Source organism: Spinacia oleracea, chromosome 4 (genome assembly GCF_020520425.1).
Source record: "Spinacia oleracea cultivar Varoflay chromosome 4, BTI_SOV_V1, whole genome shotgun sequence".
Taxonomy (NCBI): domain Eukaryota; kingdom Viridiplantae; phylum Streptophyta; class Magnoliopsida; order Caryophyllales; family Amaranthaceae; genus Spinacia; species Spinacia oleracea.
Window position 1 is genome coordinate 149956643 of NC_079490.1, and position 22317 is coordinate 149978959.

Consider the following 22317-nt stretch of genomic DNA (forward strand, 5'->3'; position numbering starts at 1 on the left):
CAATCCGTAGATTGACTTCTTTAGCTTGCATACCTTTTTAGCATTCTTTGGATCCTCAAAACCTTCAGGCTATGTCATAAACACAGTTTCTGTTAAAACGCCGTTTAAGAAAGCAGTTTTGACATCCATCTGCCATATTTCGTAATCGTAATATGCAGCGATTGCTAACATTATCCGAATAGACTTTAGCATTGCAACTGGTGAAAAGGTTTCATCGTAATCCACACCGTGGACTTGCCTGTAACCTTTTGCAACCAATCTAGCTTTGAAAACTTCAAGTTTCCCATCCTTGTCCTTTTTCAGTTTGAAAACCCATTTGCTTCCAATGGCTTGGTAGCCATCTGGCAAATCGACCAAATCCCATACTTGGTTTTCAGACATGGAGTCTAATTCAGATTGCATGGCTTCTTTCCATTGCTTGGAGCTAGGGCTCGTCATAGCTTGTTTGTAAGTCGCAGGTTCATCACTTTCAAGTAATAGAACGTCATAGTTCTCGTTCGTCAAAATACCTAAGTACCTTTCCGGTTGAGATCTATATCTTTGCGATCTACGCGGGGTAACATTTCTAGATTGACCATGATTCTCACCAGATTCTTCTAAAGATCTCTGAGTTTCATCCTGAATGTCATTTTGAGCATTCTCTAGAGTTTGTTGTTCGACTCGAATTTCTTCGAGGTCTACTTTTCTCCCACTTGTCATTTTGGAAATGTGATCTTTCTCCAAAAAGACACCATCTCGAGCAACAAACACCTTGTTCTCAGATGTATTGTAGAAGTAATACCCCTTTGTTTCCTTTGGATAGCCCACAAGGATACATTTGTCAGATTTTGGATGAAGTTTGTCTGAAATTAATCGTTTGACGTATACTTCACAGCCCCAAATTAATCGTTTGACGTATACTTCACAGTAGGTCAATCAAAAATTCAACATTTATCAACAAGAATCGCAAATATTTAATTTAACATCTTAAAATTTTAGAATGCCTTTTACATGCGGAATTGACACAAAAATCACTCGATTTGGATGAGTAACGAAGAAACTGCCGAAAAACTGCGTACGTATAATTAAATAAACGCAATTTGCAATTAATTAACAATTACGAAAATTAATCACCCCTTTTAATTCTTGCAAATTTGTAATATTTAACCATGTTCATGCGATTTAGATTATGAAAATAATAAGAGGCTCGTGATACCACTGTTAGGTTATGATACATATGACAATTCATAAATCATGCGGAAAAACCATAAAGCCAGGAAAGCATATTATTTACACATAATCATTTAGCATAGTTTAGATGCATACTCTTTGTTGCGTGCCTTCCCTAGCTGCGCCCGAACCGAACAAGAACAAGTCTTTAGGACTCCAAGTGTCGTCCTTCCGTAGATAGTCCACAGCACGTCCGGATCCGCCTTAAGCTTGACCAACCAGGATCGCCCTTAAGGTACTTAGAATTTTCGGCACATATAGGCAATTGTATGACTTTTTCTCTCAAAAATCACTTTGAATACTTGAATACTCGATATAAATTGTGAGAATTGATCACCTATTTATAGGGCATGGGTATCGGATATTAGAATCCTACTAGGAAACGATTTAGTGAATCTGAATTAATCTAAAATTCAATCACTTAATTTATCTAGTAGACTTAGGAAATCAATCTTATACGAATCCTAACCGATCAAGGTTTCGTACGCAAGCACAAACACACAAGCAGGCGCGGCAGCCCACGAGGGGCGCCATGCGCGCGCGCGCGCTGAGCCCAGGCCCAGCAAGTGCTCGCAGCCCACGAGGGGCGCGCGCCTGCTGGCCTTGCTCTCGCGTTTGGGCTTTGCTTGCTTTGGTCGCGCGAGGGCTTTGCTAGGCGTTGGGCCTAGCTTCGTGCTAGGCTTTGCGTCTAGCAAGCTCGTCCGATGTTTATTCGTACGATACGCTTCCGATTAAATTCCCGGTTCCGGAATTCATTTCCGATACGAACAATATTTAATATTTCCGATTCCGGAATCAATTTCCGTTTCGAACAAATATTTAATATTTCCGTTTCCGGAATTATTTTCCGATTCCGATAATATTTCCGATTCTGACAATATTTCCGTTTCCGGCAATATTTCCGATTCCGGCAATATTTCCATTTCCGATAATATTTTCCGATACGTACCATGTTTCCGTTTTCGGCAACATCTACGACTTGGATAATATTACAATATTGCGGCGTATATGTTGAGAATTAAAGTGTATATTAAATTTTTACCTATTCCACTTTTAATAAGTTGGAATATGGTAAGTACGTACAAATCTCTATTATATAAGCCAACTCCTGAGGGCTTTTTAGTAACTTAACTTTTCGTGTCCCCTAATAAATTTACAATAACACCCCTCATTGTTTAACAGTGTATGCCAGACCCATCCAATTTCTAACGCCCAAAACGAAATTAATTAAAAAAAAAAACCGCTCTCCTAATTTAATTAGTAGCCGAAACTTGCGAATTCCAAAAATAATAAACACTGGAAAACCAATCAGTGAGAAAATCTCATAAAACCTTTGAATCTCTCTCTCCAAAAATTCAAAAACCCTCATTCAATCACCCCTAAATCGCAGGATTTGGTAAACCCTCATTCAATCACCCCTAAATCGCTCATTCAATCACCCCTCATTCAATCGTTATTGAAAACCCTCATTCAATCACCCCTAAATCGCAGGATTTGGTAAACCCTCATTCAATCACCCCTAAATCGCTCATTCAATCACCCCTCATTCAATCGTTATTGAAATCCCTCATTCAATCACCCCTAAATCGCAGGATTTCGTAAACCCTAACCGAAAGTTTCTGCTACTTCAATTGTATTGCAATTTTTAAATTCCAACTTCAAGCTGGCATATCGATTTCAAGCATATTCAACAAATTGCGGACAAAGATAATTTTCGTATTCGACGGAGAAATTGGAGATGCGCAGCTGTTTCTTCACCAACGGGGTCCGCCGGAGACTCTGATTTTCCGACGACGAGGAAGCAGTGGCGAAATCAGTTAATATTGTAAGCTTTATTTTCTGTAATTTGAATGAAACTTTCGAATCTCTCTCCAAAGTCACCTGATTTGTTTTTCCCAAATTTGAAATCTAAATTTCAATTTGTTTAATATTAACCTATTTGTTTAATTACGAAATTGTGCACAAAATTTGACGAAAATAAAAGAGAAAACGGTTATTGCATTACCTACGCCTTGCAATCTTGCGCAGAATTATCAATCTCTGTTTCTTTAAAAAAATGGGTGTTGGATTAAATTTGCAGAATAACAAGCAGTTGGTATTTGGGGATGTTTATGGAGCTGGTTTGCTTCCTAAACAGGTGGAGCTTGAAAAAGCCCAGAATGTGGACCTTAAATTCCAAGTTCCGATGTTGGCAAAGCGTTTCAGGTATAATTCGTAAGTTCAAGTGGTTTGGTTTGGTTAGCTTTCAAATGTGTGTGATATATAAATATATTATATTGGACTTTCAGACTAAGATTTTAGCTTCTATGTGGTTTTCGATTAATTTGTGTGAATTTATTGTTTCTTTTGCGGTGAAATTGATGGCGGTTTTGTTTCGATTGATTAGCATTAGATAGCGAGTTCGTTTTCTAATTGGTTGAATTGATGTGTGTACTTGACTGAAAAGCTGAGTTTTTGAATCCAAAAGGAAGTGTCAAGGACAGAATTGCTATTAAAATCATTGAAGGGGTATTCTAATTAGCTGAATTTTCATGTTGTTATGCAGCTTATGTTTAATTGATTATGATTTACATTAGTTAGGGTCCTGCATTTAGGTAATTGAAGAACAATCGTGTTTTTCTTGCTTTATTCAATTGTATTGATTACAATTTATTTGATAATTTGTTGCAGAATTTTATTCATGATGAAGATATACGGCTTGATACGATCAAAGCTAGATGTAATTTCCTGTAATTTGAGCTCAATTTCGTTTGATTTTGCTTATAATTGATGAAATCATGAAATGTATGTATTTTGAAAGGGTTTTTGCATTGTTACAGTTAGAAATGTCATCAAACGACATGCTGAATGGACGGAGCGACTTTCAAGGTATGAATTATTCGAAATTGCTAATGTAATGTGGATAGACCGTCAAGAACTTAATTAGAGAGTTTGGTGCCCAGATGTAAGAGACTTTAATGTGCTTCTTGATCATATATGATGGTCTTTAATCTTTAACCAAACGATTCGCACCGTTGACTTTTTCTTTCGTTGCATCGTTTACATTACGTCTATTTGAATGTTTTCTGCGTCATCTATCCAGAATGGTTCCCGTAAATTTACACCATATCCATAGAAATTATAGAAATTTTCCTAATTTTTTTTTTCTGCAACAAATTGTTAACCAAAGAATGATTTATCTGAACAGGCATTCAAAGAAGCCGATGTAGATTTAGACGGAAAGATTTGTAGATCTGAATGGCATCAATTTGTATCCAAAAATCCCCAATTGTTGAAAATAATGACTCTCCAATATCTCAGGTATGTGTGATCTACTCTCAAACTCAAAAATGTATAGTATTAAAAAAAAATTGCAATCAGTATAGCTTGCCAAATATGAAATGCATAGCAGGCAAACAAAATTGAACTAGGTGGTTTGACTGCTGCTACGAGTTATACTTTTGATTTTGAGATTATGTTTAATTATAGCTGTAATCTTTCATCCATATTCTATAGTCTTTCATTTGCATTTGAGATTTCATTTTCTGAACTACATACTATATTCCTGTGGCTGCCAAAGTTGATGCCAGATTTTTCACATTTAGTTGCATTAGACCATACATGTTAGCCGCACTCTAATTCTTTCCATCTCTCTGTTTTTTTGATTAACTTTTCAAATGCTTTGAAATTTCGCCTGTCAATTGTTGTTATGGATCTGGATTTATCTTATTTTCATAGTAAATTTTAAAAAAATGTGTGCAAGTTTCGTGATTCTAGCTATTCAACTTGCTCATTTGAGGGTTTTTAATTTTGTTGTTGATCTAATTTTCAGTAATTTACATTGAACAATGCTGATGTGTTAATTGGTTGTTAATTGATGTAATTAGTTTGCATCCTTCTTTGTGGATCTGACATTGTCTCTGTTGTGAAGAGGACTAAAGCTATCAAGGCCCGACTTGAGCAAATGGACCGCGTTACTGCTGAAAATTGTTGCCTTTCTTCTGAATTGGGTACCCCAATTGATCGGTAAGGAACACTAATCTCGAAACCAATTGGGGTTTTAATTGTTTGTAATGTTTGTTCTGCAAAATAAATGTTGTGCTTGGTTGGTAATTGAGATGGAAGTTGATATATTTTGGCTGAAATTGGAAGTTTTGTAGGATTTAATGTTCTGGTCAGATAAAACCATGATCCAAATGTAGAAATTAATTGGCTTTTTCTGTATGTGTATTGGTGTATGTGAAAATTGGATTTAATGTTCTGATCTGCTATATGTTGAATCATGATCCTGGGTAATTCAATTTTGTTTTTGCTGTATTTATTGTTTGATTGTTTTATGTTGGTAATTAGATTATTTTGAATGTTTAGAGTTAGGTTGATTGATTTAGCAGCCTTCTGATAACTTCTCAACTCACACTGGGTTAATAATTCAAGAGAGCACTGGAAAAGAGCTGCACATTCAGTGAAAAAAACTGAATGATCTCTATGATTTTATTACTCAACCCACCAAATTATCACAACATGAAGAACAGCTAGTTGTTGAACACTGCAAACACAACAACCTGACTGGCTGCACTGACTGACTGGAAAAGCACAGCTGCTGCCTGCTGCCAACTGAAACCCACCAGAACTGCAAAGACCCTGCAGAACCTGCTCAGAAGCAAAAGCCACTAGACCAAGTTGTTGCCACCTGACTACATTATTTCGCGCGTGCATAAATCAGGAAATTATAATCTAACTTATATATTTAGAGATTATACTTAGAATTCAGGTATATATAATGTGTTCTCTAATCTAGGAAATGCGCTCCTCAAGTTTGTACTTGAGTTTTGATTTCCTCCATTGCACCTGAGTTTTGAATTCCTCCATTGTTTCATCTTCCTTTTGTAAGGTGAGGAACCATGCATTTTCCTGAGGTTCATTTAGTTGATTTAATTTTTCTGAATTTTTGGGGATTATAACACTCAATTTACGAGTTCATTGATTAATTCATAATTTAGGAATTTTTCTGATTTTTTCGAGTTTGATCAAAATTGGAGACGCATCAAGGAGAAGGATTAACAATCCGGGAAAAAAAATCTACGAGAGAAAGAAATTAAGTAATATGATGTAAATTTTGAATTGTTTTAGTTGTTTTTACTTTTTAGTACTGAATTTGAGTAAATTGTGTTTATTTCTTATTTTAAGGAAAATCCCCACGAATTATGTAATTTGGTTTGGTTTGTGACAATATATCCATCTATCATTTTAGTTTGTGTATAATCTCGCACGCATCGCGTGCATATAAGACTAGTATATCGTAGTGGTCAATATTCTAGGTGAATATTTCATTCCTTTTTTGGATGATATGAAATTAGTCGCTATTTTTTCAATGTTCAGGAGTATGTGCTGTAATTTAATTTTTCTAATTAAAATAAAATAAAAAGGGTGCAATAATTTAGGTAGCGACATGTGGACATAGGAGGAGAGGGGAACTTCTGTTTTAGTATAGAGATAGATTTCCTCCATTGCACCTGAGTTTTGAATTCCTCCATTGTTTCATCTTCCTTTTCTAAGGTGAGGAACCATGCATTTTCCTGAGGTTCATTTAGTTGATTTAATTTTTCTGAATTTTTGGGGATTATAACACTCAATTTACGAGTTCATTGATTAATTCATAATTTAGGAATTTTTCTGATTTTTTCGAGTTTGATCAAAATTGGAGACGCATCAAGGAGAAGGATTAACAATCCGGGAAAAAAAATCTACGAGAGAAAGAAATTAAGTAATATGATGTAAATTTTGAATTGTTTTAGTTGTTTTTACTTTTTAGTACTGAATTTGAGTAAATTGTGTTTATTTCTTATTGTAAGGAAAATCCCCACGAATTATGTAATTTGGTTTGGTTTGTGACAATATATCCATCTATCATTTTAGTTTGTGTATAATCTCGTGCGTATAAGACTAGTATATCGTAGTGGTCAATATTCTAGGTGAATATTTCATTCCTTTTTTGGATGATATGAAATTAGTCGCTATTTTTTCAATGTTCAGGAGTATGTGCTGTAATTTATTTTTTCTAATTAAAATAAAATAAAAAGGGTGCAATAATTTAGGTAGCGACATGTGGACATAGGAGGAGAGAGGAACTTCTGTTTTAGTATAGAGATAGATTTGAAATGAGTAAAGATAATTAACTAAACAAAAAAATGTCTTGATTCTACTAAGCTCAAAATGTTTATAGGCGCGTATAAGAATTTTCAAGCGGCTCACTTCTACTACTACAATAACTGAATAAAGTCAAATAATATACTTCCTCCATTCTTTTTAAAATGACACGATTGTACTTTTGACACTATTCATATAATATACTTTGAATATCAATTGTGATTTATTGTTAACATAAAATATAGTTATGTGGGGTCTTGTTATAATCGTCTCATCCTATATTTTTGTAATATCAAACTTTTATAATTTTAACCATTGATAATTAAAGGTATTAATGGTTAAAATATTGCATTGACAAACGTGACAAAAAAATTGTGTCATTTAATAAAGAAGGGAGGAAGTATAAGTAATTAACAGTGTCTTAAACTTTGATGTACCAACAAAAGGTGCGATCTTTAGTACATTGAACTTTCCCGTAATATTTTTTTGTTTTTGTTATACACAAATTCTTATTTTTAATTAAGTGGTGTATAATAAATATTATATATCGTATTAAAAGTAGACTCAAAATGCTTAAAAGTTACTCTCTCCGTCTCTTTTTGTTCTTTACGTTTAGTATTTTTCACGCGTTTTAACGATTAATTAATTTGCATAGAGATTCCTCAATTTTTTTATTTAAACAAGATAAATTACGTTTATTTATAATGTTTTAACTTTTATCAAAATTCTGATACTGGGAAATGAGAAAATTTTAATGTCCCAATGAAAAAGTGTGAGACATTAATTGACCCAATAAATTTAATTGGTTAAAATAATAATTGGACACAAATTTTGATAGAATATTAAGTCATTTATGTGATAATATAAAAAGGAAATGCAAAGAACATTTTGAAATACCAAAAATGAAAACGTAAAGAACAAAAAGAGACGGATGGAGTACATTTTTTTTATATATAGAAGTTATCTATCAACTTTTTATTTTTATAATATAAAAGTTATAAAAAAGTAGATTAAAGTTACAAAAAATCGCATAAAAATTATCTTGGTGTACAATAAATTTATTGTACACCTTGTGCGCACAAGACCTCTTTCTTGTTCTATGTTTCCTCAACTTTTTATTTGGTAAGATGTTACGGATCGAGTATAAGATTTGATTAATAAAAACCTTTGGCTTTTATCTCTTTCCAGATAAGAACAGTATGAAGCAAGTATTTAAATATTTAATTGTAACTAATAATGAGACGTGATTCATGACATTGGAATGACGCAAACTAATGAAGTAACTCCGCAAGAAAGAAATACACCTTCGTCGATTCAATATTCGCGAGTCGCGACATAGATGACCGGGTTTGGCTATAGCATTACCATTTACCAGCAAGCGTCCATTTGGCAATTGGGACACAAGCTGAATACCGAGATACCGACTATGATATGATTCTAGACTTCCTTAGAGATGATCACTAACACACGGCCCATCCTGGCCCACAAAGTTAATTGGATGATTAAACAGGTCATGCCCAAATCCGACCTGGCACGACCTAGGGGTTTGGGTCATGCATGGAATATGGTGGGTTAAAGTTTTTCAACACAACCCATATTGACCCGTACAACAAACGGTCAAACACGATATAGGTCTACAGTCTATTGCGTCCCACCCAACATACTAACCCACCCATCTTGGCCCACTTAATTTTCCGAGATTGATCCACATAGCACAAACACCTATCATTTCGCCATCGCCACAACCACCAATCTTCAGGGCCGGTCCTGACATTTCGGGAGCCCTAGGCAAAAAAAGAGATATGGGACCCAATGTATAATAAGCATTTTAATTTTCAAAATCTACTTTAAATAATATGCTTGTTTATATTTTTACGGTATATTTCTTTTACAAAGTATCCGTATATATAAATCATATGTAATAATATTTTATCTCATCTTGTTAATTTATATGATGTCGTTATAAGAAAGACGAGGAGTATTTACCCCAAAAAATTTACATAATATAAAACTAGGAAGGAAAAATTAAATAAATTTATCAAACATAAATTGAAAAAAAGAAAATAAAACAAAAAGAAGTACAATAGGGAATGGATATTTTTTAAAAAATACTCCCATAGACCATAGTTAAAAAGCAAGAAGAGAAGAAAAAGAATAAGAAAAAGGGAGGAGAACATCAGTAAATAAGGAATACAAATCTGGCACACGGAGGGAGGAAGAGGGAGTATCCCTGGTTAAGGGAATTTATCAACACGTCAGCTACTATTAAGCCACAAAATCATTTATGTTAGATTCATTGCGTTTATAATACATTTTCTATTTTAGTAGAAAGTTAGTTCTTTCATCTTGCTTCTCCGCAACGAATTTCATCTGCCGAAAGATGTGGGGGTTTCATAGTTTACCTATCTTAATAAAGTCAATGATTGGTTCGAAGAACATCTTGAGCTTCAGGCAATTATGGATGAGCAGACTTTAATGTACACCTTTTCGGTTGTTCTACGCCATACTTTATTCCCGTAAGATGATACTCACTAGCTAACCGCCCGCATGGTGCTACATCATAAGCACTCCGAGCAACCTTTTCGGTTTATGAGTTGAATTTGATTAAGTCGCCCGAATGAAGCTAATACGGACATAGTGTTATAAAATCACCTTACCCGACTCGCCTACAATTTTTCCAATTCGTTACATGCTAACACTTCTAATTAAAATAATTAATTAGGGGTACGTTCGGTGTCCTTTTTTATTCATTTTTTGCTTTCTTACACAACTAAAAACCAAATTGTCGTTTTTTTGCCATAAACCAACATGATTACTATAAAAGTATAAAAATAACTGTTTTTTAGTTTATAATTCAATTTAAATCATATGACTTTTAAAACAAAACAACCAAAAACTGAAATTTTGCACTTATACCATACGACCCCTAAACTATTATTCATGTTGAGTTACCAAATATAGAAAACTCAATTCACCCCAACAAACCCGATCACCTAACCCACCCAACTCATTTGAATACAAGTGAATTAAAAATTATCTAGACGAGCCAACACAATACACCTGATCCACCCAACCCATTTGAATATAATAATATTTTTTTTAAATCTGAACGTTATCAAAGCAGGTTGGTTGAAGTGGAAAGGTGGGGTTCCTATGTGATCCGGGCATGCCCCAAAGATTGAAGGGATAATTTTACCGCACGTCAATTCGACCGACTTTGTTATACGGCACGGAATGCTGGGCAGTGAAACATTGTCACGTGCACAAGATGAATGTGGCGGAGATGCGCATGTTACGTTGGATGTGGGAGCATAAAAGAAATGATCGTTTGAGGAATGAGATTATTAGGAAGAAAGTATGGGTTGCACCGATTGAGTTTAAGATGATGGGAAATTGTTTAAGATGTTTTGGACATGAAAGCAGAAGATCAAGTGATGCCCCGGTTAGGAGGATAGAAGGGTGACAAAGTGATAGAATTGCAAGGGGTAGGGGAAGACCTAAGAAAACTTGGAGGAAGGTGATTGAACACGATATAAGGTTTCTTGGGATTGAGGAAAATATGGCGTTGGATAGGACAGAGTGGAGAGAGTTCATTTGACTTATACAGCTTTCATGTTTCTGTTTCTTTCTATTTTTTATTTTATTTTTTATTCTTTTTTTTATTTTTTACTTTTTTTAAAAAAAATTCCTTTTATTTTTTATTTTTTTTCTTACATGCTATTTTGAAATGTACTTATTTTACTTATTCGTTTATTTTAAACTTTACTTATTTTTTGTTATCCCTTACAATATTTCTTCTATAATATATATACATTTTTCTCTTATCTTACTTTCATTAATTCCATTTTTTCTTCCTTGTTTTTTATCTTTTTAACTTCCTGCTCATTTCTGGTTTGATTGGTGACAATGACGATCTCCTACGACAATTCATGTTAGCCGACCCCAAATCATTACTAAGGCTTTGTTGTTGTTGTTGTTGTTGTTGTTGTATCTGAACGGGCAAACCCAACCTATCATAACACACCCGACCTAGCTAAGCTCGCGACCTACTTAATGTACGTAGACATCCTAACATAGTTGACCTTTCCCGAACCACCCTAATCCTTAGTTGTATTGGTTGAGGTCACCCAACTCTTGCGACCTACCTAACTTGGCACAGATACACCCGCCACAATGATTATCTCCAGTTTAAGAATCCTGGACAATCTATCACTAAAATACACATATCAATTAGAGTTATATTTCACAGAAAAGGATATCGGATCCGAGATTTGAAATGAATGCCATTGATTTCAATTTATCAGTCCTTTAACATTAAATCAAAACCTAGTTAGTTTTTCATACATACATTGATCAATTTTATGCAAAGCGACAAAAATAGATATTAGTAACACAACATTACATATTATATCTAGCACCATACTATAATGGTTGGCGGCTAGAGGCAGTCTGCCCCTTTTAGCCGCTAGTTTTGGGTGTGAATGGCCATCCAACGTAACCAAACATACAAAATGACCCTTAACCATGTCCAAGAGTCCCCTCTTAACTCTTCCCACCTTGTGCTTATTACTAGTTTCCACACTCCCTCACCGTTTGTCCTTCTCCTCTTTCTCTCTCCTCAATCACCCTACATAAAAATACAATTTCAATTCCACCACTAACTCATCATCATCATCATCATCATCATCTTCATCTTCATCTTCATCATACAATTTCAATTCCACCACTAACTCATCATCATCATCATCATCATCATCTTCATCTTCATCTTCATCATTCATAGTTGCAAGAAACAGAGCAACCAAAAAAAATGGCATCACTTCCAGTCAACAAGATCATACCATCATCAACGACATTACTGTCATCGTCGAACAACAACAGAAGAAGAAATAACTCATCAATTCGATGCCAGAAGGCGGTTTCACCCGCGGCAGAAACGGCTGCAGTGTCGCCGTCTGTGGACGCGGCGAGGCTGGAGCCGAGAGTGGAGGAGAGAGATGGGTTTTGGGTATTGAAGGAGGAATTTAGGAGTGGGATTAACCCAGCTGAGAAAGTTAAGATTGAGAAAGACCCAATGAAGTTGTTTATTGAGGATGGGATTAGTGATCTTGCTACTTTGTCAATGGAGGAAGTTGATAAATCTAAGCATAATAAGGATGATATTGATGTTAGACTCAAGTGGCTTGGACTTTTCCATCGCCGTAAACATCACTGTAAGCTTAACTAACTTCCTAATTGTTGTTGTATAATTCGATTTTTTTTTAAAAGATTAGATGATTAATTAGATCCATTTTTATGATTGGTTTTGATTCAATTTAAGAGGTTAATTGCTTGATTAGGAGATATTTTCTGTTGGTTAGTCAACGAATTTCATGTCGCAATCGCTTAAAAGGGATGTTGTTAGTATAATCGTACGTAATTAGCTTGTTAATTTAATCATTGAATATGGTTTTTATATCGTTTTGCTGAAAATTCGAAACCCAGAAATCGGATTGAATATTGATGATTGAGGAATATGGTTAGAAGAAGTTATAGATGAATTTGTAATTAGCTTAGTAATTGGATCATTTCATTAAATTTGAAATCCCGGAATCGGACTGAATATGGAGGAATTCCGTAGTAAAACTGTAGCTACTGGACTCAGTAGAAATGAATTGTCAGTATGATTGATGGATAATGTTAAATGTTTATGTAATGGAGTGAGTCTGATGGATGACTGTAAAAAATGGTGGATGTTATTAGATGGGAGATTCATGATGAGGTTGAAGCTGCCGAATGGGGTAACAACGAGTGAGCAGACACGGTACCTAGCAAGCGTGATCAAGAAGTACGGAAAAGATGGATGTGCGGATGTAACAACAAGGCAAAACTGGCAAATTAGAGGAGTTGTTCTGCCTGATGTGCCAGAGATCATCAAAGGGCTGGAATCCGTTGGTCTTACCAGCTTACAGAGTGGGATGGACAATGTAAGGAACCCTGTAGGTAACCCTCTTGCAGGGATTGACCCTCATGAAATTGTTGACACCCGACCTTTTACCAACCTAATTTCCCAATTTGTCACTGCCAATTCGCGTGGAAACCTTTCTATTACCAATCTGTAAGTCCCTTTCGGTATCTCTTTCAAGCATGTTATGGTAAAGCTGTATTAGTAACTTGTTAGGCGCTGTTGTTTGTTTTGAACATTGGTTCAGGCCAAGGAAGTGGAATCCATGTGTTATTGGGTCCCATGATCTTTATGAGCATCCACACATCAATGACCTTGCTTACATGCCTGCTACAAAGAATGGGAAATTCGGGTTTAATTTGTTGGTTGGAGGATTCTTTAGCATCAAAAGATGTGAAGAGGCAATCCCACTAGACGCTTGGGTCTCAGCAGAAGATGTGGTTCCTGTATGCAAAGCTATGCTTGAAGCTTTCAGGGACCTTGGCTTTAGAGGAAACAGGCAGAAGTGCAGAATGATGTGGCTTATTGATGAGCTTGTGAGTACTACTAACAAACAACTCTCCTCTTACTAGTTAATCTATTCTAAGTAATTATTCTAACTGTATTGCTCATTCTCCAAACAATGGCAGGGTATGGAAGCATTCAGGGGAGAGGTTGAGAAGAGAATGCCTGAGCAAGTTCTAGAAAGAGCATCCTCAGAAGAGCTGGTTCAGAAGGACTGGGAGAGAAGAGAATACTTAGGAGTTCACCCTCAGAAACAACAAGGACTTAGCTTTGTGGGTCTCCACATTCCTGTGGGCCGTCTGCAAGCTGATGAGATGGAAGAGTTAGCCCGTATAGCTGATGTGTATGGATCAGGGGAGCTCCGTCTGACAGTAGAGCAGAACATAATCATCCCAAATGTTGAAAACTCAAAGATAGATTCACTACTAAACGAGCCTCTGTTAAAAGAGCGTTACTCCCCTGAACCACCCATCTTGATGAAGGGGCTTGTGGCCTGTACGGGGAGCCAATTTTGTGGACAAGCCATTATCGAGACCAAGGCTAGGGCACTCAAGGTGACAGAAGAGGTACAACGACTAGTGTCTGTAACACGGCCTGTTAGGATGCATTGGACCGGGTGTCCTAATAGTTGTGGTCAAGTACAAGTGGCTGATATTGGGTTCATGGGTTGCATGACTAGGGATGAGAACGGTAAGCCTTGTGAAGGAGCTGATGTGTTTGTAGGAGGACGTATAGGAAGTGACTCGCATCTAGGAGACATTTACAAGAAGGCAGTCCCATGTAAAGATTTGGTGCCTGTTGTTGCTGAGATATTGATCAACCAATTCGGTGCTGTTCCTAGGGAGAGGGAAGAGGCAGAGTAGTAGCTAGACTGTTTTGGGTGCCTGTTCTTGTTAACTGTTATCGGTATTCGGTAATTACTTGTAATATTTGCATTTTTTTTCAAGCATATAATTAAATTGCATAAAGATCCCTTGTATGTCTGCATAACAAGATACTCAGTTATGTAATGTCAATAGCAGGTTTACTTTGTTTATTCAATAGGCACTGTGAAAGGGAAAGTTCATTATTCATTTCTCACAATGTTTCCAATTTGTGATCGAAAAAATATATATAATATTGTCTACATCATTTACGGTATGAGGCTTTCGCTACAGAAAAAAAGAAAGTTGACTTGATCATTTGTTATCATATCTAAATTTCAACATATCGCTATCTGTCTTCGAAAGTAAAGATGCGAAACCATCAGCAGAGAGGCAATTCAGGCAAACCAGCATTCAAGAAGCTTAAAGTCACACATAAAGGTTTTCTTTAGCAGTTAGAATAAACAATTAGCAATTGGCCACAGCCCACAGCCCACAGCCCACAGGAGGACAGGGACTATATGAGCAAATCAAAGCCCAACCTCAACTTTAACCACTATCATTTGGTACTTGGTAAGATTTAAGTGCATTGTTAAATATCTCCATAAAATACTCAAAACAGTAATATTGTTTTACTGGAGTATAATCATTAAGAAAGACCCAAAAAAGTGTAAATTCTAAAACTATACCAAGATTTTATATAGAATAGAAAATGTTCTATCTTCAAACTGAACTCAAAATTTCAATCACAGAAAAACTCAACTCCTTTTTTCAATTGGAGTTTTGGTTTTGAAAGTATCATCTATACATGACATTACATCTCTTTAAATCTTTACTATAACAAGGTCCAAAAACAGGCTTCTTATTGCCTTGAAAACACCTCAGTCTTCCGACAAACATGTACATAAGAATAAAAGTAAAGCTCAAGCAAAAAAGAGTAAGTATAAAGGTAAATACAGATCGAATGGATAACCAACCATGTACAACATAGAGACTGTTGATGCTGCTTCAGAAGAGGACTAGCAGCTGATGATGACAATGACAATGACAATGCCAATGACAAAGACAAACACAAATCACTAATCCATCCATCCAAGAGCGAGCTTATGATGATGCCTTTGGAGATGATTTTTTCTTGGAAAAGAACATAAATAACCTTGGAAACAAAAATCTCCGCTTTTTCTTCAATGTGTTACTCTGCCCAAATACTCCCTTTGGACTTTTAGTGTTATCCATGGGACTTCCTGAGTTCTGGGAAGTGCTACTATCAGTCTTAGAACTAGCTATCTGCTCCACATTCTTCAGACCAAGTCCTTGTCCATAATGGAAAGGAGGGGAAGAAGAATCAACTACCTTCTCTATTTTAATTCCCTTCAATTCTTGTCCTTCCTCAATACTCTTCCTAGGGCTATTATTTTGGGCTAATTCACCAGCTTTACGCCTTTGTTCATTCTCAGCTCTCCAGTTTCTCAACTCCTGTTCTACACCCAATTTCCCTTCCTTAGCCTTTTCAGCTCTCTCCAAAGCGATTCTCAGAGCTTCCTTTCTTTCTTCCACCTCTTTGTTTGCCTCTTCCAATTGGGACAAAGATTTCAACTCAGATTCTTTGGCTACCTCAATTTGAGACATTGCAGCAGTTACCTTCAAGTTGGCTTGTTCCTCTGCTTCATGAGCCCTTTTGCTCAATTCGTAGTACTCTTCTACAGAAAGTGTTACCCCATTAGGTGAGTCTTCCTCATTGCCATTAGTTTTGGTTGATTCACTCTCTTGGAGAGCCTTGATTGCTGCAAGGGCTAGCTCCTCTGAAGCTTTGGAAGCCTCCATCTCCTTTTGAGCAGCAAGCAATCTGCTCTCTATTGTATTAGCTCCAGCTTTAGCTTGCTCTGCATTCTCTGTTGCCTTCTTCAACTCTTCACGAGCTGAACTAACAGCTGATTTTGCCACATCTGCCTCTTCAGAGGCATGCTGCAATTGCTTAGGCAACTCTGCCATTTTCTCTCTAGCTTCTTTCTCCTTTATCTGAACCAAAGCTATTTCTGACTTGATTTTCTCCAACTCAGCCTCAAGAGATGAAACTGCAATCGAAGCCATACCTTCTCTCTGCTTTAGGTTGGCCAGTTCCAACTTTTCCTTCTCAAGCTCTGTCTTTAATGATGTGGCTGCCACCTTTAAGCAGTTTACTTCATCAGTTGCTTTTTCAATGTTGAGCTTTACATCCTGAAGTTCCTTAGCTGCTGCAGCAACTGCCACTTGCATATCTGCATGAGATTTGTTCACTTGAGCTGGTGTATTATCACCATTGCTAATTTCTTGACTTACTTTTGACTCCATGTATGCTGCTAATTCAGCTTTCAAATCAGAAAGTAGCTTGGATGCTGAGTTCAAATTTGATTTTAGCTCTTTGGCTGACTCAATTTGCTGGTTTAGTTTCTCCAGATCCTCTTCTGCCTGTTTCAATTCCTTATCCCAAGTGAGACTATCTTGGTCTTTGGCCATAGCTGCTCCAATTCTTTGTTCCTCTGCCTCCAGATGAGCAGCATGTGCAGACTCTAGAGTTTCTTTGGTAGTAATGAGTTCAATGGTAAATTCCTCCACTGTCTTCTCAATCTCCTTAGATGCAGCGACAGCTTCTTCAGCTTTCTTCACAGCATCTTCTTTCTCAGTCAATAAAAAAGCATGTTCCTTTTGCAACAGTTGCAGTTCTTCCTTGACAGATTTTAGGTCAAGAATTGCAGCATCGTGTCGGGCTTTAGCTACCTCAAGCTGTTGCTTGGCCGCCACACTGGCTTCATGGGCAATCCCTTGTTCCATCTCTTCAACTCTAAGTTGGGCAAGTTCAGAATCCTGTTTTGCCTGACGTTCCTCTGTCTGTGCTCTTTCCAGGTTCAGCTTTAGTTCTTCAATAAGTCTTTTAATGTTTTCCAAGTCCTTAAGTATCTGGATCTTTGATTTTTCAGCCATCTCAGTCTGTTCCTTGTACAGGGGAATCTCCTGCTGCACCTTTGTAAGTTCTTGTTCAATTATTTTGCGCCTCTGCACAACCATATACAGAACTAATCAGCTTGGAATTTACTATGTTAAAACCAAAGCTCATATGTCTACTTTCAGGACTTTACAGGCAAAACAAAGTCTTAAAAGAAGAAAATTCAGCTATATCAACCTCCACAGTCTGAACTTTATGAGCTTTCCAGTCAACGATGCCTCCAAACTTGGAAACTGCTTCTTTCACAGATTCAAATGGTGCTGCTGTATCTATAAGATTTTTGTTCAAATCGTACTCAGAAGTAAGGGCAGAGGGACTAACAGGAGTCCCATTTCCAACTGCAGCCCCAGCAGTCTTGACATTGGTGACAACATCTCCATCAGAGGAAGCGTGATTGTCTTTAGCAGGATCGCCCACAGAATCTGAAGTGACATAACCTGGATAAGTAAGAGTGAATCTAAAAAGAGAGGGGAAAACGAACCAGATAAGACCACACAGCAATCAGTTCTGAAATGTGGTTTCCATAAACAAAAAAAATGACATCATAATATTTATAAGATCGGAATTATACGATATTCACATCCTTGGCATTAAGAAATATCAGCTCAAATTAACCTCAACAGTTCCTTGTTTAATTTAATATATAGTCGAATTGAACCCACTGTTTCTATCGGAAAATACTCCGTATTAGGTATTTTTCATCAGCTTTCTTAATGCTTCTTTGTTCCCTTTTCTAAGTAATTATTTTGTAAATGTAAAATTTACAGGAAGACAGCAACACCTAGCTCAATTAAGTTCACTACTTGCAATACATAGTAAACCATTATGCATCGTGAAGCTTATGCAATATGGAAACAGTGATACAGAAAATCAGGAAAGATTATCAGTGAACTGATGCCGATGCCCTCCCTACTTTAACCCCCTTCTGATGTGTAGAAGATACTCTCCTTCTATAGAGAGAGAGAGACAGACATAAAACTAAAAGAAAAACAAATAAAGCAAGAAAAAGAAGAAACGTTCTAGTATCCGGGCATATTTTTTCTCTAGAGCCCTTAATTTAACTTTGGTCTCTTAGAATGCACAGATTGGGGAAAGCTGAAATCTGCCTTCCAACTACTAACGGTGAAAACATTCGACATACTTGAAAATTATATTGTGTTTTGTCAACATGTAAGTATTCTTAGATTACTTGACCAACATGTCATTCCTTAAAAATGAACAGAGTTGAAGTGATATGAATGACATTAATTCAAAATTTCTCACAAATATTGAAATATATATTCTAGAATCTAGAGAATAAGTTATGCAGTTTGGTCCAAATTTGTGCTGCAGACCGATCATGTAGAGACACAAGTAATTCTATGCTCTTGGTCAGGCACTAACAATCGCTAACACTTTCACTTTGGTTCAGTGCAAAAGATCCCTGTCAAAGAAGTATTTCGCAACAGGAATATATTAATCAAGTTCAAAGTATTAATAGAAAATCTGAACCGCGAGTATCTATTTGTCTATTCAACTGACCCCTCAAACAATTAATACCACATGAGGATTATACATGTCCCCAGTGACGGGTACAAATGAGCCGCTTAGCTTAAGGCGTAAGAATGCAAATACAATCATGTAGAAACATGAGTAGTCCTCTATTCTTGATGATAACAATCATTCACAACATCCTAATCTCATCAGTTTTACGCGTCATCCACGAAATAGATCATCATAGCCTCCCACATTACACTCACCACTATGCCTTTCCTCAAATTACTATAGTATTGGACCATCAATTTCTAGTTCATTCTAAAAACCCATGCCTTGTTACCTACAATCCCACAAAAAGGAACCACTTATATCCCCATCTCCCCTAACTAGTACTAGTACAACAATTAGTGCAACAGACAAATTAAATAACCAAATTCAAATTGCAGATTGTAATACCTGAAATCAAGTGATTATCTAGTTCTCCATTCAATGGACCCTCCGAAAAATTGCCCGAATCCCCTGCAACCGGTACCGAGGACCCGGTACCCACAACATCCAAATCTAGCAGAAATTGATCTTCCACAGATTTTGCGTTGTCTTGTATGCCATTAGACAATTCAATATTTTCACTGATTCATTAATTATCACCAAATTATCAAGCATATACTATATGAAACCCAAAATTAAAAAAAGGAAAGAAATACATAAAACGGGAGTTTAATTAATACAAGTTGGATCATATATTACCTTGAAGATTCTGTGTTCAGCTGTTCGTCCTGAGCCATTAAAACCTGTTGATTTTCTTCAATTTTCGTACCCATTTCCCTGTTAAAAACAAAAAACCTTTTTCACATAAAATTCCAATCAATCAAACTTCAATCAATCTAAACTCGCAATTGAACTGGGTACTCAAAAAACTTGTTAAAAGTATTAAAAAAAAGCTTCCGAGAAATTACCCAGATAAATTCCTACCCAAATTCGAGAATATTGATTGAACAAAGGCTAAAGCAGCCAATAAACTTCAATATTTGCAACACCCACAAAAAATTATTGGCAATTTGCAACTTTTGGGGATTATTTAGGAATCCAATGAACTGGGTTTTGATTAATCAATCAAATTAAGGATAAAGTTGATGATTAAAGGAGGAAATTTAGCAAAAAAAAGAGAAGAGAAAGTTTGAAAGGATATGGTAAAATAATGGTGTAAACTTTTCCTTCTGCTTTACCTACTTATTTTCTTTCGGATTTTATTATCATAAATTTGATGTTGATTGGAGCGAGAAATTTCTGGGGACGGCCATAAATTTTTTTCAAAAAAACCAGAGATTTTGATGGGAAATTTTTAGTTCTAACCAAATCTGCAAAAAAGGTCAACCTCTCTTTTTTTTTTTTTTTTTTTTCTTTTAATTCATTTTACTGCAATAAATTAGAGTAGGATGTAATAAAAATAAGTAAGAGAAACCTCAAAAAGCGATAACATTTTCTCTCTCCTCCATTGTCTTTGGTAGGCCCGCTTGCATGCACAAGGGAATTTCTGATTGGTCTTTGTGTTTATATTTCATGCTATTATTAGTTGGACAATTTGAACCTCACTCTAATGTTTTCGGTGGATTATGACATGTTAAATCAAAATGTGTGTTATTGAACCTATAATTATGATGAAGTATGCTAGATTTACTTTTTGAAATGGTTAATAATGTTTATTTCCTCCGGATTTTCTAGGAGTAATATATTTCATTTTCGACAGTATTTTGTTTAGGAGTTATATTTTTTTATATACTTCGTATTTAAATTTTACATTAAAATATCTATATTATTAAAGCAGAGTGGTGAGGAATGTGAGAGCTTCAAAACCCCAATTCTCACCTCTCATGCTTTGTTATTTATGGAAACTTAATGAATAAAATAAATTAATAAATCAGCAAAATTTCCCTCATATAATTAATGGGGAGGCTAAATTGGAAATAACCATAATAAAGGGTAACTAATGGACATGAAAGAACACGGAAATAATTTAGAACAATTATTCACTTTCAAATTTCATGACAAATTTATGGTACGAAATGAAAACGTTACATATTTTTGCTTCTATAAAAAAAAGAAAAAAAAACATATTTTATCCATGAAAGACCGAATTCCACATAATTACACAATACGGAAATAAAAATCACATGATCATAACTTTGGTAGAATTATACATTGAAAATCAAATTAAACAAAATTGCTTCTAAGCCTACATGCACAATTGTACATATTATCAATAGCTCTGCATTTCCCACTTGCCATTACATTTTATTTTTTCTATTATTGTAATATGCATGTCTATATTCTACCAAATCTCATCATTCTAATCAAATTAAATCGGTAAACTCCAATAAAAAGGGGGAAAAATAACACATAAGAATATGAAGAAAAAATATATCAACCGAGGATAAGATCAATTAAAAATAAATTTACAATTAAAGAAAAACAGAATAAGAGGAACTAGATCTAAGAAGTTATTAAATCTAGAGAAAGGAAGTTTTTTCGAGAGCAAATCGCATTTTCAACCATCTAACCAGAATTGAAACATACTCGTAGAGTTTTTTTTTAGGGGAATACTCTTAGTTTACCAAGTATAAAAATATATGCAATTACACAAGTCACCGAACCTATTAGTTTAGTTGGCGTAAGGACGATTAATTGTGTAAAGATTGTTGAAGATTGAAAGATAAATCTTAGAAAGAAGAGAAATAATGAAGCTTATGCTTAATAATTTGAGTTAGATGTCCTTTGACTAAGCTGGGTATACCACTATACCACATAGATTTTTTAACACATGAAAAGACGATTATATTAACAAAACATTAATGTAGGTTCGGTACAAAACCTGCTTCCCTTCTGGTGAAGTAAATAACGATAAGATCATACCTCCCTTCTACAAAATATCCCATAAACCTTGAGGCCACAAAGAATCATGGTTATCTATACAAGCCAAAAGATAAAACACTACTAAGACACTTGGGAGATTAATTGTTGGTGATTTCTCCACCTTCCATTTCAACAATGGTAATCGGACTATCCACTGTTGAACCGCTAACAACAAAAGGAGTAAAGTCCTTTGCCTTCGAAGAAGAGCCTTCTGCCACATTCGAGTCCTTTGAAACCTGGATGGCCTCCTAACTATCATACCAAAAAACTATCTGAGATGTGTTTGAAGTAGTTGCCACTTT

General features: G+C 35.7%; 2 protein-coding genes and 1 long non-coding RNA gene across 9 annotated transcripts; 2 read left to right on the forward strand and 1 right to left on the reverse strand.

The window, feature by feature from the left end:
- The first annotated feature begins 3862 nt into the window (after window positions 1-3862).
- Window positions 3863-5214, forward strand: LOC110805486 (uncharacterized). Its single transcript, XR_008932064.1, has 4 exons — window positions 3863-3928; window positions 4010-4077; window positions 4397-4509; window positions 5120-5214. It is a non-coding gene; the product is annotated as an uncharacterized lncRNA (long non-coding RNA).
- A 6871-nt stretch (window positions 5215-12085) lies between these two features.
- On the forward strand, window positions 12086-14863 carry LOC110805491 (ferredoxin--nitrite reductase, chloroplastic-like). Its single transcript, NM_001426508.1, has 4 exons — window positions 12086-12548; window positions 13078-13432; window positions 13527-13815; window positions 13909-14863. Exons 1-4 carry the CDS (start codon window positions 12146-12148, stop codon window positions 14644-14646), a joined length of 1785 nt encoding a protein of 594 aa, NP_001413437.1. The 5' UTR covers window positions 12086-12145; the 3' UTR covers window positions 14647-14863.
- A 477-nt stretch (window positions 14864-15340) lies between these two features.
- Window positions 15341-20540, reverse strand: LOC110805485 (protein WEAK CHLOROPLAST MOVEMENT UNDER BLUE LIGHT 1). 7 transcript variants are annotated; one of them, XM_022011097.2, is made up of 5 exons: window positions 20078-20540; window positions 19853-19930; window positions 19562-19734; window positions 17807-18051; window positions 15341-17679 (listed from the first exon to the last, which is right to left on the reverse strand). In XM_022011097.2, exons 2-5 carry the CDS (start codon window positions 19924-19926, stop codon window positions 15751-15753), a joined length of 2421 nt encoding a protein of 806 aa, XP_021866789.2. In that variant the 5' UTR covers window positions 19927-19930; window positions 20078-20540; the 3' UTR covers window positions 15341-15750. The 7 variants fall into 7 exon arrangements, with proteins under 7 accessions (XP_021866789.2, XP_021866788.2, XP_021866790.2 ...); XM_022011096.2 differs by having other exon boundaries at window positions 20062-20538; XM_022011098.2 differs by having other exon boundaries at window positions 20332-20520.
- Between the last annotated feature and the right edge of the window lie 1777 nt (window positions 20541-22317).

What these genes read in the sequence shown, in the direction of transcription:
- LOC110805491 (NM_001426508.1), top strand. Translation starts at nt 12,146, where the DNA reads ATGGCATCACTTCCAGTCAACAAGATCATACCATCATCAACGACATTA. An exon ending in CCATCGCCGTAAACATCACT is followed by an intron (nt 12,549 to 13,077) that starts GTAAGCTTAACT and finishes GGATGTTATTAG; the next exon opens with ATGGGAGATTCATGATGAGG. An exon ending in AACCTTTCTATTACCAATCT is followed by an intron (nt 13,433 to 13,526) that starts GTAAGTCCCTTT and finishes ACATTGGTTCAG; the next exon opens with GCCAAGGAAGTGGAATCCAT.
- LOC110805485 (XM_056827574.1), bottom strand. Translation starts at nt 19,926, where the DNA reads ATGGGTACGAAAATTGAAGAAAATCAACAGGTTTTAATGGCTCAGGAC. An exon ending in CTGAACACAGAATCTTCAAG is followed by an intron (nt 19,735 to 19,852) that starts GTAATATATGAT and finishes TTAATGAATCAG; the next exon opens with TGAAAATATTGAATTGTCTA. An exon ending in AGATAATCACTTGATTTCAG is followed by an intron (nt 18,067 to 19,561) that starts GTATTACAATCT and finishes TTACTTATCCAG; the next exon opens with GTTATGTCACTTCAGATTCT.